Source organism: Cucurbita pepo, chromosome LG14 (genome assembly GCF_002806865.2).
Source record: "Cucurbita pepo subsp. pepo cultivar mu-cu-16 chromosome LG14, ASM280686v2, whole genome shotgun sequence".
Classification (NCBI taxonomy): domain Eukaryota; kingdom Viridiplantae; phylum Streptophyta; class Magnoliopsida; order Cucurbitales; family Cucurbitaceae; genus Cucurbita; species Cucurbita pepo.
In genome coordinates this window covers 6,549,018-6,566,822 of record NC_036651.1, presented here as the reverse complement: position 1 = coordinate 6,566,822, position 17,805 = coordinate 6,549,018, and the positions used below count along the sequence as shown (strand labels likewise).

At 35.6% G+C, this 17,805-nt stretch overlaps 3 protein-coding genes across 4 annotated transcripts; 1 reads left to right on the top strand and 2 right to left on the bottom strand.

Moving 5' to 3' along the window:
- Positions 1-437: 437 nt before the first annotated feature.
- On the top strand, positions 438-6,527 carry LOC111810759 (chloride channel protein CLC-f-like). Of its 2 annotated transcripts, none has more exons than XM_023697536.1 (9): positions 438-1,224; positions 1,430-1,835; positions 1,994-2,188; positions 3,760-4,214; positions 4,315-4,419; positions 4,997-5,230; positions 5,322-5,528; positions 5,764-5,984; positions 6,133-6,527. In XM_023697536.1, the coding sequence occupies exons 1-9, from the start codon at positions 787-789 to the stop codon at positions 6,194-6,196; spliced, it is 2,325 nt and encodes a 774-aa protein (XP_023553304.1). In that variant the 5' UTR covers positions 438-786; the 3' UTR covers positions 6,197-6,527. The 2 variants fall into 2 exon arrangements, with proteins under 2 accessions (XP_023553304.1, XP_023553305.1); XM_023697537.1 differs by having other exon boundaries at positions 1,134-1,224; positions 1,427-1,835.
- Positions 6,528-6,600: 73 nt separating this feature from the next.
- On the bottom strand, positions 6,601-9,973 carry LOC111810774 (probable WRKY transcription factor 2). Its single transcript, XM_023697557.1, has 5 exons — positions 9,593-9,973; positions 8,705-9,171; positions 7,660-8,615; positions 7,425-7,583; positions 6,601-7,347 (listed from the first exon to the last, which is right to left on the bottom strand). The coding sequence occupies exons 2-5, from the start codon at positions 9,128-9,130 to the stop codon at positions 6,786-6,788; spliced, it is 2,103 nt and encodes a 700-aa protein (XP_023553325.1). The 5' UTR covers positions 9,131-9,171; positions 9,593-9,973; the 3' UTR covers positions 6,601-6,785.
- Positions 9,974-15,659: 5,686 nt separating this feature from the next.
- Positions 15,660-17,758, bottom strand: LOC111810478. Its single transcript, XM_023697183.1, has 4 exons — positions 17,687-17,758; positions 17,461-17,551; positions 17,308-17,327; positions 15,660-16,080 (listed from the first exon to the last, which is right to left on the bottom strand). The coding sequence occupies exons 1-4, from the start codon at positions 17,756-17,758 to the stop codon at positions 15,889-15,891; spliced, it is 375 nt and encodes a 124-aa protein (XP_023552951.1). The 3' UTR covers positions 15,660-15,888.
- Positions 17,759-17,805: the final 47 nt, after the last annotated feature.

The following is a 17,805-nucleotide window of genomic DNA, read 5'->3' as shown; positions in this document are numbered from 1 at the left end:
GGGACTTGGGATGACATTAAGACATGTGGGTCGTGTTAACTGGAAACCCAAGATAACAAAATGAGACGCGATGTTGCATGTGAGAGACCTTGGCCCTAAGTAGAGGTAATGTCGACCCGAATGACTTGATCTAGTGTAGAGGCAAGTTGAATAGACTCGCAAACAATTGAACATGTACATCCAGACAGCATGTGTGGCCGAACAGGTTTAGATTTTGCATGAATTATGTTTAATTAGTGAACCGAACCTCGCCTAAAGTCCAACAAAGACGGACAAAAATATATATGAGCTTTAGATTTTCCATAAGAGCGTGCCAAGATCATAACGCACATACGCATAGTTAAAAATATATACATGGTTGACACTATGCATCAATTAATTGACCTACTAAAACATTCATATAAAACAGCTCACATTTAGAACATGCAATCTGGCACTTTCAATTCGATTAACACATTCCAATCCAGTACCTACCCAGGGAAGAAACTCACCAGAATTTATACTAATTTGAAATCCAATACGGAACGTGAAGCGGCCTTGTTCTCTGTTTACGCGTCGCTTCCTTTCGCCGGGTTCCTTCCCGGCTTAGCTCGCCGGAAGTTGAATTCCCAAATTTCCCCTTTGAAATTCGATTCCATTCATTACCCAATTCACCTTTTTCGTTGATTTTCCCGTTTCGATTCGTGGGTCTTTGCTAAACAAAAGGCTCTCACCGTCTTCGAACTTGGGAGTTCTTGGGCTACATCGGAAGGGGAATTTTCCGATTATAATCGCCGTCTTAGATCTATGGAGGATCACAATGAGGAAAACCATGATTTAGAATTGCAAGATGGCGATGAACTTCATCCAATGAGAACTAACAGTGGAAAACGCGGAGGGTTTCTGGATCTGTTTCATCATCTCAATCGAGGCGGCAGCTTTTCTGGTCGTCGTCTCAATTACAAGCGTCTTGAAACGGAGAATCATAGCGCTAATTTCAACCCTTCTTCTGTTAATATTGTCGGTAGAAATCGTACGGCTTCTTCTTCTTCTTCTTCTTCTTCTTCTTCATCTTCTTCTTCCGATCGTCACAACAATTCGCATTCTCTTCAAACCCCAACTGTAATCGATGGCGAAATCGACGACAATATCGATGATTCTGCCCCTCCTGAATGGGCTTTGCTCCTTATTGCCTGTCTTCTTGGTCTCGCCACCGGTCTTTGCGTTGCAGCTTTTAACATTGGGGTTAGTTTCTCTGTTCTGTTCTTAAATTTGCAGCATCTAATTATGGTTTAAATGATCGTTTGGTTTCTTGGATGAAGTGTTTGTAATCCCCCTTGGATTGTTCTAAAATTAATGATTTCATTTCGTTGTAATCTTCATTCTGTTAATGAAAATATGTTTTAAAGAGAATGATATGAATGTTGCTGATGCCATGGTTCTGAAGTAGGTACATGTAATCCATGAATGGGCTTGGGCTGGCACTCCAAATGAGGGTGCTGCTTGGCTTCGCTTACAGAGAATAGCTGATACATGGCATCGCATTCTCTTGATACCAGTGACTGGAGGTGTTATAGTGGGTATGATGCATGGTTTGCTTGAGATTCTCAGCCAAATAAAACAGTCAAGTTCTTCCCAAAGGCAAGGATTCGATTTACTTTCTGGAATTTTTCCTACGGTTAAAGCCATTCAAGCAGCCATCACTTTAGGTACTGGCTGTTCATTGGGTCCTGAAGGGCCTAGTGTAGATATTGGGAAATCATGTGCCAATGGATTCTATCTTATGATGGAAAACAACAGTGAAAAGATAAAAATAGCATTTGTTGCAGCTGGTGCAGCAGCTGGAATTGCTTCCGGTATTCGACTAATCTTTGTATATGCTATAACTCGTACAATACTATATGTATAATCCCCCCGCCCCTGCGCCCGCCCCCTGAACTTTTGCTGATCTTTCCTCTTCGTTGAGGCATCTACTTGTTCTGTGGCTAATTTGTTTTGTATCCTTCTCTTTTAGGCTTCAATGCAGCTGTTGCTGGTAGCTTCTTTGCAATCGAAACTGTATTAAGGCCTCTACGTGCAGAAAATTCGCCTCCTTTTACGACTGCGATGATCATATTGGCATCTGTTATTTCTTCTACAGTCTCGAATGTTTTACTTGGTGCACAGTCTGCTTTCACAGTACCTACTTATGATTTGAAATCTGCTGCTGGTATTATGTCACCCTCTCTCTTTGTTTGGTTATTTCAATTATCCGACGTCGTCTTCTGTTTAATAGGAATTTGTTGTTGCATGATAGTATAGGCATGTCGTAATCTATTCCATCCTATATTTCTTATTATTATCCTTTTTACTTTTAAATTACATGAGGAACATAACAAGTTTCATTAATCTTGAGTAACAAAAGAGGTACAAAATAAAGGAAGGGAAAAAAGACTTAAATGTCACGGGTTTCTTAAAAATAACCACAATCAAGACTAATAGATCCATAATTTGTCAATTTTATGTCTAGTAGATTGGTAAGTTTTAAAAAATGGAACCGAATAGACACAAGCCTCAAAGTTTAGGACTAACTTTGTATTTTAACCATATGTTCTTCGTAAAATGAAATGTACCAAGTGAAGGAAAGGCCTTCCTTTTATGGAAGGTGGATTACAAATGACTTCACCAACCAACAGGATAAGTAAAGCTGTGAATTTGGAAGGATGTAAGCATTTACCCCAAGAAAAGCTATAAAAAGAACTAGCTGAATAATGCTATCAAAAGGTGGGGGTAGTTTGTTGAACACCCGATTGTTCCTTTCGCGTCAAAGGTTCCCAAAGAATGCTTGGCTGATGTAAAGCCGTAGAGTCCGCTTCTCGGCTTTGAGTCGATGGCTTAGGAAAACAAGTGTAAGGAAGTCAGATNCCAACAAAGGAACAACTAGAAGTAGATCATCTTTTATTAGTACTTCCTGCCCAATCTACACGAGTATGAACTTTTGGAAGATGGTCATGCTCGTAAAATAGTATACTTCTACCAAGAATTCCATTCTTGTATTTCAAGATTCTATACACAGCTTCAAAATGAGTGGGTCTAGATAAGTGTATAAATAACTCACCATACTCGTTTCAAATGCAATATCTAAGCATATGTGAGATAAATAACTTTTTCTAGTACATCGACAAATCTTTGGTATCGATCTGTGTCCTCTTGTTCAGCTTTTGTAGCTTGTAATTTTAAGTTGGTTTGATAGGGAGGCTCCCAAACTCACTTGCAAGCTTGTTCTTAAGATCTAGTAAACCTTCTTCATCATTACCTTTTTGAATGATTTTACTTTCTCCTTCTGCTGTCGTCTATGTAAGTAATTTTCAGGTTTGCCCTAAACCTTTTATCTTTAAACAAGAAACAACGTTTCTTGTCCTTAATCTTTTATAACTTGGTTTTTTACCTTGAATGCATTAGTTTTAATTAATTTTCATAAAGAAACTTTAAGAAAATTAGTGATAAATACGTTAATTTTGAATTATTATTTTATTGATAGTTTTAGACACGTGGTGATGCCACTTCGAATGTTGCTTGAACATGTGGATATGCCCACACAAATACCAAAAGGGACCTACATGTAATCTGATCTGCCCACATTATTCTATTTGTGTGAAACCCACGAACATACAAATAAAAACCACTCAAATACCCATTGTTTCGTTGTAGAATTGCCATGGCACAAGTGTATAAATTGATCAATACCATATAAGCCTATTAATTTGGATTCATTATTGATTACCTCGTGTTTCATTGTAGAACTTCCATTGTATTTGATATTGGGAATGCTATGTGGCGTTGTGAGTGTAGCAGTTACACGTTTAGTTGCTTGGTTCGATAAATCATTTGAGTTCATCAAGGAAAGGTTTGGTCTTCCTCCTGTTGTCTGTCCTGCTTTAGGTGGTTTGGGAGCTGGAATAATAGCTCTCAAGTACCCAGGAATACTTTATTGGGGTTTTACAAATGTTGAAGAAATCCTTCATACTGGGAACCGTCCTTCAGCTCCTGGGATTTGGTTATTAACTCAGATAGCAGCTGCAAAAGTCGTGGCTACTTCTCTGTGCAAAGGTTCCGGGCTCGTAGGTGGCCTTTATGCACCCAGTCTAATGATTGGTGCGGCTGTCGGTGCTGTATTTGGGGGCTCCGCTGTTGAACTTATTAATATTGCAATTCCTGGAAATGCAGCTGTTGCACAGCCACAAGCATATGCACTTGTAATTTTCTTTTTCGCAGTTTCCTTTTCGTAATTTTCTTTAGCTGGTTTCTTCCTACATAACTTTGTTCTATTCCTTATAATTTGATGCCATTATACAGGTTGGAATGGCTGCTACGCTGGCCTCGGTCTGTTCAGTGCCCTTGACATCCGTTCTACTTCTGTTTGAGCTGACAAAGGATTATAGGATACTCCTTCCTCTCATGGCAAGTATTCCGTGATATCTTTAGTACACTCTTGTACAGATGCATTTTTTTTAAAGGAGATCCTTCAAGTAATTTGCTCATAATGCTTTTGAGAATAAAATTTATTGTAATCAAGGATCTAATAATATGGATAGTGAGTGTAGTTAGTATTAAATTCATCTTCCGCAATGGATGTCATGACAATATCTTCGGAGTTGTTATCTTGAAGGCTTCCTTTATGGATATTTGTTTTCGAAACGTCTACTTCTGAACCTCTTGCTCGGTTTTGTCATCAATTTTTAATCCAAACCCAAGAGTTCTTTTATCAAACGAATGATAAAAAGTTAAATCTTAGTGTGAGTTGTAGTTTTTACGCGTCAACAGGTGAGCAGTCGTTACTACACAATTCAAACTTAGGGAGCATACCAGTGTCGAAAAGTAGTGCAGGGTTACCAATTCCAATTTTAAAACTCTTTGATATCTTATTCTTCCAACATAGTTCGATTATATTGGCTCGTTATTCTTGTCGCTAGACATTGTGAAGCATATACTTCTCAGGGACTGGTTCTTATTTTCCTTACTTCTGTCATATGAGTAGGGGGCAGTAGGCTTGGCCATATGGGTTCCTTCCGTTACAAAACAGACCAAGGAAATCGAATCATCCGATAAGCGGGGTTTCGCTAGAGGTTATACGCCTCTTTCACCTTCTGAACGTAAAGATGGGGCGTCTTGGAGATATGATAATATTGACAATGGCTTGGAGCTCTCTGAGATAGCAAATCCATCTGACCATGAATCTACTATTGAAGATAATCTTCTCGATGACCTAAAGGTACTTATTTCTTCTCTCCCCTTACCTGCATCTATCCCTTAGCAACTTGCTACTTATCCCAACTTTTATTCTTGACACTCCTGCCTTTCAGGTTTCTCAAGCGATGTCGAAGAACTATCTGAAGGTTTCATTTTCCATATATTTGAAAGATGCATTAAAATATATGAAAGATAACCAGCAGAACTGTGCATTAGTGGTCGACGATGATGATTTCCTCGAAGGGATCTTGACATATGGTGACATTAAACGATATTTCTTCAAGAAATATGGTGATGCTTTGAAGGGTGATTCCCTCAGTGTATGTATCCATTATCCGTGCATTTTTTGTTCACTTTTATTTGCTCATTTTGTTAATACTTCTTGTCTCCAGGAAAAGCCCCCTATCAAATATAAAATCATTTGAGTATGCATGCATTGTTTTATGATCTGTACATTGACTGATGATCTTGTGTTGATTCTCAATATAATTTCTTCTTTTCGTTTCATTTGTACTCTTCAATACAAATAACAAAGAAACCCCAAAATCTTTGCAGGTGGATACCGGCCTTGTGTCCTCTATTTACACTCGAGGGATTAGGTACCGTGGGCGAGAACGAGGAATTTTAACATGCCACCCTGACACTGATCTCGCAACTGCCAAGGAACTAATGGAGGCTAAGGGTATAAAGCAGTTGCCTGTTGTTAAGCGTAGTAAAGAAAGGAAGAAAAGAATCGTAGCTGTTCTCCACTATGATTCAATCTTTAGCTGTCTCAGGTTGTTAATGAATCTTAAATTTTGTTTTCTATTAATAAATTATCGTTCACCCGGACGGTAATGGGTACTTGGACTTAAGTCGTTTCTCGAGATTTATCGTTTATGCATCTGGATTTTTCTTGTAAGAGGCGTTTTTGTTTATGTGCAGAGAGGTCTTGAATCAAAGGGAAACTGAGAAGGTTGTCCAGGAGAGTGTTGCAGATGGTCATTAAGAAGCTGCGCAACATATTCAGAGCTCAAATGTTGAACTACAATGATCTGATTTGGTCTTAAGAGAAGAGATATAAACTATATGGTGAGTAGATTTGTTATGTAATATTTTTCCAAGTAATTTAGCAAACTGTATCATAATACACAGATTAATTTAGAGGCAGAGATGAACCTTCATAGTCTGAGGAATCCATTTGGTTTATTAGGGTATATACGAGTCGTCATACCTGTTCGGTTAGGTTTCAATGTAGCTGGTTCATTTTTTGTGTTCTCCTGATATGTAAGTTATAGTGGATCCATTTCAATGAATTAGCTCATTCCCATTTCTCATGATCTGTTTGCTTGTATTGTTTTCCGAGTATCGAAAGAGCTGCCTCATCGGTCGAAAAGTAAAAAAGTTATAAGAAAGTTCTAAAACTTTTGTTCGATATTGACATAAATCAACTGTTTCCACAAGAATTTTGTTGCTCATCGACACGTTGATCGTCATATATGTGTATTCATATTATGATAACTATGTGTACCACCAGTAAGAGCTTTTAGTTTCCTAGAGAACAAAGATTGGGAACAAAAGGTAAAATAAGAACAAACTCACATCTCAGGCCCAAGTGGAAGCCTACTCATAATTTGCTGATACGCTGTTGAACCATTGGAAAAGTTGAAGCCAAGATCAGATGTAGGTTCTAGATTGGGCTCACCTTTAGGCAACAACAAACCCATTTCATGAACATTGTGTGCTTGTGCTAAGTATGGATGCATTGGTAGAACAGGAAGCTTGGCTTGACCAGCTGATGCCATGGTCATGGTCAGGTTTAGATTTCTCAGTCCAGGTTGGTTCATACCAAAACCGAAGCCATGGGCATGGGCAGTGCCCATCGGTTGTCTTCCAGCAAGGCCGAAGGCTGGCCTTTCGAATCTTGGCATGTTGTTTTGAGACTGCGGTGGCCCTGGCCTGTGAGCATGAGTAGTGGTCGAGTTTTGACCCGTTACTGGACTGGATGTGCATGAACTGATGTGGCTGCTGTTGCGAGCAGCAGGAACATCGTGATTGTGCTTTCCTTCATATGTGGTTATCACTGACTTCAGGTCATGTGACGCTCGCTCGACATGCTTCCTCACCGTGCAGCCAGGATTCGTGCACTTGTAGTAACTCCTGTACACAAGCAACTTTGTCAAAGATAAAACTTAGTGATAGGACGAGAGCGCACACAAACATGGAATTTGATGTACCTAGGATTCGGATTTCCCTTCACCACCTTCTGTCCGTATTTACGCCAACGATAGCCATCGTCGAGAATATCTACTTCACTGGTAGTCTGAACAACAACTCTAGGCTCACGGATAGCTCTAGTAGCCCCACTCATCTCCGTTACATAGGCGTCGAGTTTCCTGATAGATATCAAAGCAAACCCAAGCTAAATTTCATGGTTCTTTTCATATGATTCATAAAATAAGATGGCTATACCTTTTCTTCGACTCGGATTCATCTCCTTCCCCCTCATATCCCATTGTTATACTTCCATGTGTTCCTCTATCATCTTCATCTTCATCATTAGAGAATGTGGATGAGGCATCAATGGCCTCAACTGTTTCAATATGATTGCCATATTCAGGACCCAATGATGCTGAAGAACTCACCTCAAGGTTGCTATGCATCCAATCGGGAGTCCCTTTTTGTGAATCTTCCCACAGGGGAACTTCGGCATTCTGTTGGCCTGCTTGTTGCATATTGATATGGGAATCCGATGCTCGTCGATTCGGTGAGGGTTTTACGTGGTTATGCGTTCCTTTATAGATGATCTCTGTTATATGGCCTTCATGAGATCGCTCGACCTTCTTCTTGACCTGACAGTTCGGATGTGTGCACTTGTAATAACTCCGAGGATACTCGCTTCCTTTAACCTGTTTTTGTCCATATTTTCTCCAGTTATATCCATCCTCCGAGGGTGCACCACAACCACCACCGGCCATCGAATCCCCAGTGCCTCGTTGCTCCCCTTCATCCGGTTGCTCGTCGAGCGGTGAAGAATGTTCACCACCACCCCCACCACTACCACACACAGAATCAAAGGGTCTTTGATCATCCAACACATTCTTACCCCCATCGTCCCTCTCCGTGCACGACATAGAGAGCCCCATTTGAGGATGATGATTGATTCTATTTTCGGGTTGATAAGAATTTTCTGAGCGTAGACCCGGAACCTCAATTCTTGGACAAGATTGTGGAAGCGAAATTACTTTGCTTGCTGCACCATGAAAAAATGATCCTGATTCCACACTCGGTCTGAAAGCAAACGATGAACTATTATCATCGAACGGATTGTCGTTGCCTCGATTGTTCGCCTCCAACATCATCGTCGAGCTTCGATAACTAACGTTCGCTACAAACGGGAACTTCCCAGTTGTGGGAGATTGCTGAGCCTGCAACAAGACAGATGAAGAACAACAAGTATAAACAAATTTAACATGAAGATCAGATATAAACTTCATAAATCAAGTGTTCAACTTACCAATGAATTTGAAAGAAAAACTGGAGAATCAAGCAATGTAGTTGGACTCAAACCAGGCGGTATTGTCAAGTAAGGAGACTTCACTTCCTCTGTTGATCTAATGTTCTCTGTATTCAATCTTGGAGCATTAAATCCAGCTCTTGCTGCAATCCTTTCCACAAGTCCCCCACGCTTCTGCTCCGATACCGTACCGAACTCCGTCGACCGATCGCCAGAGTTAACACCCGGGATCCCGCCTCTTGCAATGTCGTTTTCAGTCACCGTGTGTTCTCGAGACCCGAGAAAGAGTTTTTCGGGTTTATCAGTGGGTCTAGAACCAGCAACATCCTCCTCTAGCATTTGCATTGCTGAGAAGAAGGTTCTTGGGCTGGGACTTGGAGGCACCCAATCCCCAATAATAGCAACATTATCATCATTCCTCCCCATTACTACTCGATCGATCCCGACCTCGAAAATCTCGACGAATCCTAAGAAACAACGCAAAATCGTTCAACAATTTGAAGTTCAGCAGATAATCTAATCTTCTTCACAACAAAATCAGGAGTTTCATTGGATTTGGAAGATGGAACGACCCTGTATGATCAATCATAGCTCCCAAACAACACAGCATAAACAGAGCTTAGCTGAAACAAAGCTAGCTAAAATGTTGAACAGAACATCAACATGTCTGTCTGTTCTTGATATTGCTAGCATAGTTTAAGAATCAAACCCCAGAAACCACCAAGAACATGAAAATCGATAGAAACAGACATATCAAACATGTCGTAAAACATTCAAAATGATATCAGATCCGAAGATCCCGCAAAGATCTAAGCATAAAACATCGAAGCCATCACAAAAACAGAACAGAATTAAGAAAACCAAACAACAGATTCGGACAGGGATTACCTGAGTGATTTGGCGGTCGGAAACGGAAATCAAAACAGAGAAGAACAAGAAATGGGTTCCGACATCGAAAATCAAAAGAGGGCAAAATCCCAGAAGATGAAACAAGGTTTAGGGATCATTGAACAAAAACAAAAAAACAATCAACAATCCCTGCGGCTGTTCTTCCCCTTTTTCTTTTGTCTGTCTCAAATTGGCGTTTTGTGATTGTGGTCAAAACCCAATTGATGAAGAACAATGAACATGAGTGGAGTGTTTGTATTTGGAGACAAAATTACAGAGCTACAAAAACCCAGAAACGAAGATTAAAAAAAAAATGGTCGGACCCCTCTTGAAGAGAAAAGGGCGAAGAGAAGGGATTATGTTTGGACGACAGGAAATGGAACGGAATCTTTGAATTTCAAGAAAGAAAAAAAAAAAAAAAAAAAAAANAAAACTTCTTTTTGTATTATTGTCTGTCTTCTTTTTTTAAAAAAAAAAAAAAACTAAATTATTCCATTTTTTAAAAAATATATCCTTTTTTGAAGGGCCCATTTTTTAAATATATATTTTTAAAAAAAATATTTATTTCCAAGATTTTGTATTATTTTCTCTCAATTAATATTTTTTTTTTGTGGGTGTTTTTTTTTCTTAAATTTTTCGTCAAAATAAAATGGGAGAGAAAAAAAATAATTAATTAATTTATAAAATATACAATAATGGAATTGATTTGGTGCCTTAAAATCAGCAATAATATTATTTTTAATTAAACAGGAATGGTCAATAATACAAATATAATGTAATATAGATGTCTTAGGTCAATGCCCTAACACATGTAACCTATAGATTTTAAATATAATTTTTTTTTCTTTAAATTTTAAATTTTTTTTTACGATTTGCTAGAGGCTGGGTCTGGGTCGAGATCGGGAATTGATAGATGTGAAATTTGTTCGGGTTGTAATTTTTTTCAACTTAAACCGTTAAATAATGAACCTAACTTAAACCCAACAGTAACTTTTTTGAGCTGGGTTGGTTCATATGTTCGAGTCATTTTATTCATTTTTTATTTTTAATGAAGAGTAAAACATCTGTTTATTTTTTATACCGTTCAATTTAAATATATATTTTAAATAATTATATTCTTTTTTTTTTTTTAGAGTTTTTGGAGAATAAATAATTAAAATAATTACAAAATTAAATGCAAATTAAATAAATATGTGTATATAATTGTATTTTTTTAAAAAAAATTACAATAAATTTAGTTTTTTTCAATTCAAGGAACCCACGTCAATTCATAGAATTTTCATTTATTTGAACTTAACTCAATCGAAATAAATTCATAACCCGACCCAAATCATACATATTGGGTTGAGTTGATCGAGTTTCTTACGTCATGAAATTTTTTGAACACCCATAATCATTATCGAGAATATAAATTTTTAGTCATCATATCTCGGAAATTGGGTATAAGAGCTTTAAAAAAACGATATCTCCTTTGTTCGAGTGGTTCGAGTGGTTCGAGTTGTGTAAATTGAGGTGAAAGTTATTTTTTTTAATTATTTTGTAAATATGAAATAATTTAAAAGTTATTATAAAAATTTAGGTTTAGCTACAAATTTAATTTGAAATTTAAAGAATAAAATAGAGTGATGTAATTAAATGTCAAAAAAAAATAATGAAAAAGTATTTAATTTATATTACAATAATTGAAAAACATTTAATTTAATTTAATTTAAGTTCTTTAGAAGGGATAAATAAATATTCCCCTAGAGGGAGGTTTGTTGGGTAAAAAATAGATATTCAACCACCAACATAATTAACATCTCTTTTAGTCAAAATTAAAATTATATTTAATTTTTAAATAATTAAACCGAGAATATCTCCGGCCTGAATTCATTTGAAACTTCTCGTTTCAACCGGTTAAGCGTGCGCAAGCTCATAGTCAGATCTAGGTTTACGAGAACGATATTTGAGTAGTGGGTCTACATGTACCTTGTGTGGAGAAATACTGTGCGTTCAATTTTACCTGAAAATGAAAATATAACACAAACCCAGTACATCGATTTTAAGTCCCACTTGACATGATAGACATTGCATGTGATAGTATTTTCCGACCAGGTTCGGGTGACTGTTTACCAAAAACACAGGTCTCCGCAAAGTTGTAAGATCATGTATGGGGGCTGACGCCTGCCCAGTGCCGGAAGGTCAAGGAAGTTGGTGACCTGATAACAGGGGAGCCGGCGACCGAAGCCCCGGTGAACGGCAGCCGTAACTATAACGGTCCTAAGGTAGCATATATTTTTAGCATTTTTTTCAGATATAGATAAGAGATTGCTGTTGGGATCATAGATTCTATCCCAACAGATTCTGATGTAGAGACCATAAAGTGGTAGTTTTTAGATATTTTTTTTAGTTGAATAACATCTCTTTTTATTGTCGAGTTGGGGTTAGATTTCGTAACTTCCAAAGTTATAGTTTTAGCGTTTTTATAAAAAATTTGAAGTAGAGTTTAAATTCATTTGAAAATCTCTCGTGAAATACATGTAGTAACGAATCTATTTATACATGTAGTAACCTCGATTAAAAATGTCGACATTTTTTTAATCAGTTGAATTACAATTCAACCTGATTAAAAAAATGTCAACTCATGAATCAGACCCGAATTTTTTATTTTTTAAAAATTCAACCCAACCAAAATAAAAAAAAAAAAAACAAAAAAAAAAACAAAGAATATATATAAAAATATAAAGTTGATATATATATATGTTCTATATTACAATGATTGAAAGAATGAAAATGAAAGAAATTAAAAATACTTTATTCCATAAAAAGCAATGTCACCATCAAAAGAAAGTTGAGCATTTTGTTTTACCCCAACTCCCACCGGACAACGACACAGCCGGTGAACACAACAAATCATCATATATATATATATATATATATATATATATTAAAAATGACAAATATTTGTGAAAATTTTGAGTTTAAAATTTATTTAAAAATAAATAAATTCACACATTACAAAGTAACAATAATAAAAAATAAAGGAATTCTTTTTAATAAAAATAACTAAATTAATAAATTATCCTAAAACTTTATACTTTATTCTCTTAAACTAAAAAAAAAATTAAAATATTACAAAATTTTATTAATACCCTTCAAATTTTTTAAAAATTCAAAAATATATTTACCATTACTATCAGAAATTTTAAAATTAACGTTAGTAACACCATTTATCTGGTAAAAAAAGTTAAGTTTTTTTTACCATCCATAAATAGACGAGAAAACCGTCTAACAACCTCTCATATATTATTTAGAGATTTTTTAATGTTACTTTTAAAAGTTTATGAATATTTTTAAATGTGGTCGATAAAGATAATTTTAAATTAAAGAAAAGAAGATTATTTTTTTTATTTTTAAGGGTATTTAAAAAAATAGTTTAAGAATATATTTTAGATTTTTTTGTTTATTTTTTAGACAAAAATTAAAAAATCAAATATATTTTTATTAGTTAGCCTAAAAAAAATTGTGTTTGTTTGTTTGTTTGTGTGTCCGGTCGGCAAGACGGTCGGACCCGGTCAAAAAAGGAATTGGAAATTCGGACCAAGTCTCTGTCCTTTCTTGCTAACGTCACGGACTGTCACCAAACTTGCATGAACGGCCACATGTTAACGCGTCACGTGGGAAGCCTACGCGTGGTGTTCAGCACATAGTTAACCACACGCAGTCACCTATGTTCCATTATTACCAACTACTTACCAAAACTACTCCCACTTTGCGACCGTTTTACAATTACATGATTTTTTTTTTTTTTTTAATGTAATATATTAATGATTATTTTATTTTATTTTATTTATTTATTTAACGACCCGTCAAAAATTGAAAGTTTAGAGTTTCGTTAGACTTAAAATTTAAATTAATTAATAGTTATAAAAAAAATATATGGTATAAACGGTAACTATCCATGCATAGGATTTGTAATCTGAATTCGGCACCTGATTTGCTTGGCCTTCTTTTGCATCCTCTGCAACATGGTTACGTTACCTCTCCCAAAACGAGCCTAGAGTGATACCTCTCGTTGTAAGAAATACTTTGAGCAATTCTATGTTGGGTGATCTTCTAAGAATTTTCTTGAGATGCACGTGAGTGAGGAAAAAAAAAGCATAATAGAATGACTCGTATTGGTCTATGGAGATAGTTTTCATTCGTAAGAAGCAAGGAATAAGTAACGTAACCATGTCGTAAATGAGATAGGAGAATTTCAGGATTATGTGTTGGATGAAAATCCCGCATCGGCTAATTTAGAGAATGATCATGGGTTTATAATCAAATAATACTATCTCCATATAAGGCCTTTTGAGAAGCTCAAAGCAAAACCATGAGAACTTATGCTCAAAGTGAACAATATCATACGATTCTGGAGAGTCGTGTTTATCTAACATGGTATCAGAGTTCCAACTGACGTGGTCTTGTTATTTGCCTCGAAAATATGCTAAATCGAACCGTTAATTATTGACTTTCAATCTAAGTTTGTGCACTTTGAAAATTTACAAAAGTTTGTTATTATACATTAAATATAGTCGGTTACATTTTTGTACATAGATTTCATATTATAACTCCTATTTATTTCACCGTTAATTACGCTCGTCTTTAAAAAAAAGTCCAACTTAGACTCAAATTTCTATGAGTTCATCTTGTTTTCTCTAATCGGTATCTCTAAACTTGCTATCCATTTTGATCGAAAGGTAGCCATCTTGTTTCAATTCTAAGCTTTATGTTCGTTTATATATAAAGCATCGTACTATCAACTCGATTGCAAACCATTCGGGCTTGATTGTTGCCATGAATCAATGAACTTCGGATTGAGAAAGTGATTGCGATACTTTTTCAGTTCGTTTGAAATTTGATTATTGTTGCAAATACGAGAGAGAGGATCAGGAGACTGTTATTCTTTATTTATTTTCTCTTCGGGATATTTGATTATGATGTATGTAAGGGTATAATTGGTCATTTAACCAATAAAAAATTTAATATAGAATATTATTTTTATGGGCAGTTTCATTCATGGATGAATGATATATAATTGACTAAAGTTTTGAATAATAATAATGTTTCTTAAAAGCAACATTATTTTAAAATAACTTAAATATTAAATAATGCAAATTTAAAACTCATCATTTAATTCACCAACCATCTCTCCATAAAAATAATAAAATTTTAAATTTTAAAATTGCATTTTTGGTCTCAGAATTTAATTTTTATTTGGTCTATAAATTTTAAAATATTATATTTTTATTTTTTAATTTCAAATTCAAATTTCATTTGGTTTATATGTCTATTTTGTTTGTGCTAATTTTTTATTAATTAATTTTTAAATAATTTTCATTATTTTTCGAAAAAATCCACATCATAATTATTTTGAATTAATCAATTAAAACAAATTACTTATTTAGTAATAAAAGTATAATCATAACAATTTATGGAGTAAATAAAAATTAAATTCAAAATTCAAGAATAAAAATGTAATATTTTGAAATTTAGAAATTGAATTAATAAGGTAATGACATTAATACAAAATAATAATAAAAAAATTTTATTTCTCTTAATTTTTTAATTTGGATAAGATTAAAACAAAAAATAAAAAACAAATTATTAATTGAAATTTAAAGGTTTAAAACGTTGAAGATTTTTTTTTTTTTTTGACAAAATTGAAGAATAATATATGCAATAAATTTATTTGTAACTTTTAAAAAATGGCAACCTCAATAAATATATGTCCATTTATTCCCTCTTTTTTTTAAATAATAATAATATATATATATATATATATATATATATATATATATATATATATATATATATTTCTAAAAAATTTATGAATCTATAGACACAAAATAAAAAAAAAATTTAATAATCTATTGAATACATCATTTAAATATTTTTTTTATGTCCGATAGATTTAATTTAAAAAATGGTTAAATACATTACACAATTCAAGAACCTATTTGACATTTTTAAAATGGGGAAACTTCAACACTGGATCGACTGGACCGACTGGTCCGACTGGACCGACTGGTCCGACTGGTCCGACTGGTCGAACCGAAAGTTCCTTTCATTTAGAATCACAATATACATAACTGAATCTGTACAGATGGAAGGAAGTCAACAACCAGAGAGCCAAGAAGTCCTAAAGAAGAAGCAATAGAGAGCCAATAGAGAGGGTTTGTGTATGATACTCAATCAGGCTATCTATTCATACAGACAGCTCAAATTTGGACACTAAAATGGCATATCACCATCACCAATACAACCATTCTCCTTCATGAATCAGACTCCCACCAACCCTTAAGAACCTCTCTCACCAAAACATTGTCTTCAAACGCCTTCACCGTCACTACCCGTCCCGTAAATCTCGAATGACGCTTGCAGTACTCGGAGACCTCCGCTTGTGATATGTCCTGCATTTGTATCACAAACTTCTGCTGTTGCTGGTGCTGCCATGCCTTCCCACTCTGGCAAGGATATGTCAATAGTTAGGATATAGTTTTGAAGTAACTTTCACAGAAAGATCAGAAAATACCAAAATAGATCGACTTCATTCCTTCCTCCCGCTTTCTCTAGGAGACTAGCCTATAATGGCTTGACTTGCCTGCCAGAGGTCTTGAAGGAAACGGCCTTCATTCATACAAGAGAAGGTCTTGAAGGAAACGGCCTTCATTCATACAAGAGAAGGTCTTGAAGGAAACGGCCTTCATTCATACAAGAGAAGAACTGGGACATAGCCATCTCTATGGATATTAATCATTCTATTTTGAGAGAATCCCGACCTTCTTAATAGAAGCCACTCAGCCTAGACGAGTAGATAGAGCTCCCACCCAGTAAGACTTTATCTAACTCTCTGAATCTCATGGATCTTAAAGCAAAAGAGAAGACGTTGTTACAAATGGTATCAAAGCCATACATAGGGCGATGTGCATTTGTAACGGTCCAAGCCCACCATCAGCCAATATTGTCATCTTTGGGCTTTCCCTTCTAAACTTCCCCTAAGGTTTTTAAAATGTGTTTGCTAGGGAGAGATTTCCACACCCTTATAAAGAGTGATTCGTTCTCCTCCACAACCGATGTACGATCTCACATTAACAACGCAGAAGTTGTTTAACAGTGATTTGATATATGGCATCAACACAAGAGATAAATGAAATTCAGTTGTTTCATATCAAGAGTCCATACATTTTATAAGTTAATTTTGATTGCACACTTGATGGACAGACAAGAAAGAGCTTGAGCATCAATGTGTATGGATGGTGCAAGTGAAACCATGGTTTAAACTATATTTTTCAAGGCACAATCAGAGCTTCATCTACCCTCTGTTCACAGAGAAAGTTCTCTCCTATCCAATGGAAGAAGGCTTGAATACTTCTCCCATGAAGAACAACTTTACATGAAGACATATAGCTGATAAAACCACACCATTCCCAGCCAATTTAGGAAGAAATGAGACTCCAGTTTACAGCACACAGATTAGGTTAAGTTCTAGGAATCACTACTGTACTTTCATAGTTTTGCTTTCGATTTCTTCAAAAAGGCCTCGTACCAAAGAGATTCAGACAAACTAAACTGGATTTTCAAGTTCTCAACACATCTTGTAATGAGTTGAAGTAGGAAACTATTTGAAACTGGATTAAACAATATTCCATGTATAAGAAAAAAGTGGAGATAAAATGACGGAGGAAACTCACCAATTGAAAGCCCTGTTCTTCTGTGGAAATCAAGGCCCAAAACCGTCGAATCGAACAATAAAAAACAGCGCGATGGTGAATTTAAGCCACACCATTGCGTAGAATTTTAGAAATGGAGGAAAAATTACCAAGATAATTGAATAATGAATATACCAGAGCGTTGGTTCCTGTGCCCTGAAAGCGATGATCGTCGCTGGCGCCTTTGGGCTTCTGGCTTTGTGATCGTCCTTGGATTGATGAGCTTCTAATTTGGGTCATACGGCCTGCGATTTCAAAGATTAATCAGCCCATTGGTACGGGCGCGATTTGGTATCCGCAAATCCACAATGGTATGATATTGTTCGTTCTAATCATGAGCTCTTATGATTTTGCTTTGTACTTCTCTAAAAGCCCTGATACCATCAGAAATAGTATTCTTCTCATGTGGTATGATATTGTTCGCTCTGACCATGAGCTCTCATGATGTTGCTTTGTACTCCATTAGAAATAGTATTCTTC

Excerpts from the sequence above, each read along its gene's own strand:
- LOC111810759 (XM_023697536.1), top strand. The coding sequence starts at position 787 with ATGGAGGATCACAATGAGGAAAACCATGATTTAGAATTGCAAGATGGC. Across the intron at positions 1,836-1,993 it reads AGCAGCTGGAATTGCTTCCG|GCTTCAATGCAGCTGTTGCT; the intron begins GTATTCGACTAA and ends CTTCTCTTTTAG. Across the intron at positions 2,189-3,759 it reads TGATTTGAAATCTGCTGCTG|AACTTCCATTGTATTTGATA; the intron begins GTATTATGTCAC and ends GTTTCATTGTAG.
- LOC111810774 (XM_023697557.1), bottom strand. The coding sequence starts at position 9,130 with ATGGGGAGGAATGATGATAATGTTGCTATTATTGGGGATTGGGTGCCT. Across the intron at positions 8,616-8,704 it reads TTTTTCTTTCAAATTCATTG|GCTCAGCAATCTCCCACAAC; the intron begins GTAAGTTGAACA and ends GTCTTGTTGCAG. Across the intron at positions 7,584-7,659 it reads GAATCCGAGTCGAAGAAAAG|GAAACTCGACGCCTATGTAA; the intron begins GTATAGCCATCT and ends GATATCTATCAG.
- LOC111810478 (XM_023697183.1), bottom strand. The coding sequence starts at position 17,758 with ATGGTCAGAGCGAACAATATCATACCACATGAGAAGAATACTATTTCT. Across the intron at positions 17,552-17,686 it reads GTATCAGGGCTTTTAGAGAA|AAGCTCATCAATCCAAGGAC; the intron begins GTACAAAGCAAA and ends GACCCAAATTAG. Across the intron at positions 17,328-17,460 it reads GCACAGGAACCAACGCTCTG|AAGAACAGGGCTTTCAATTG; the intron begins GTATATTCATTA and ends TGATTTCCACAG.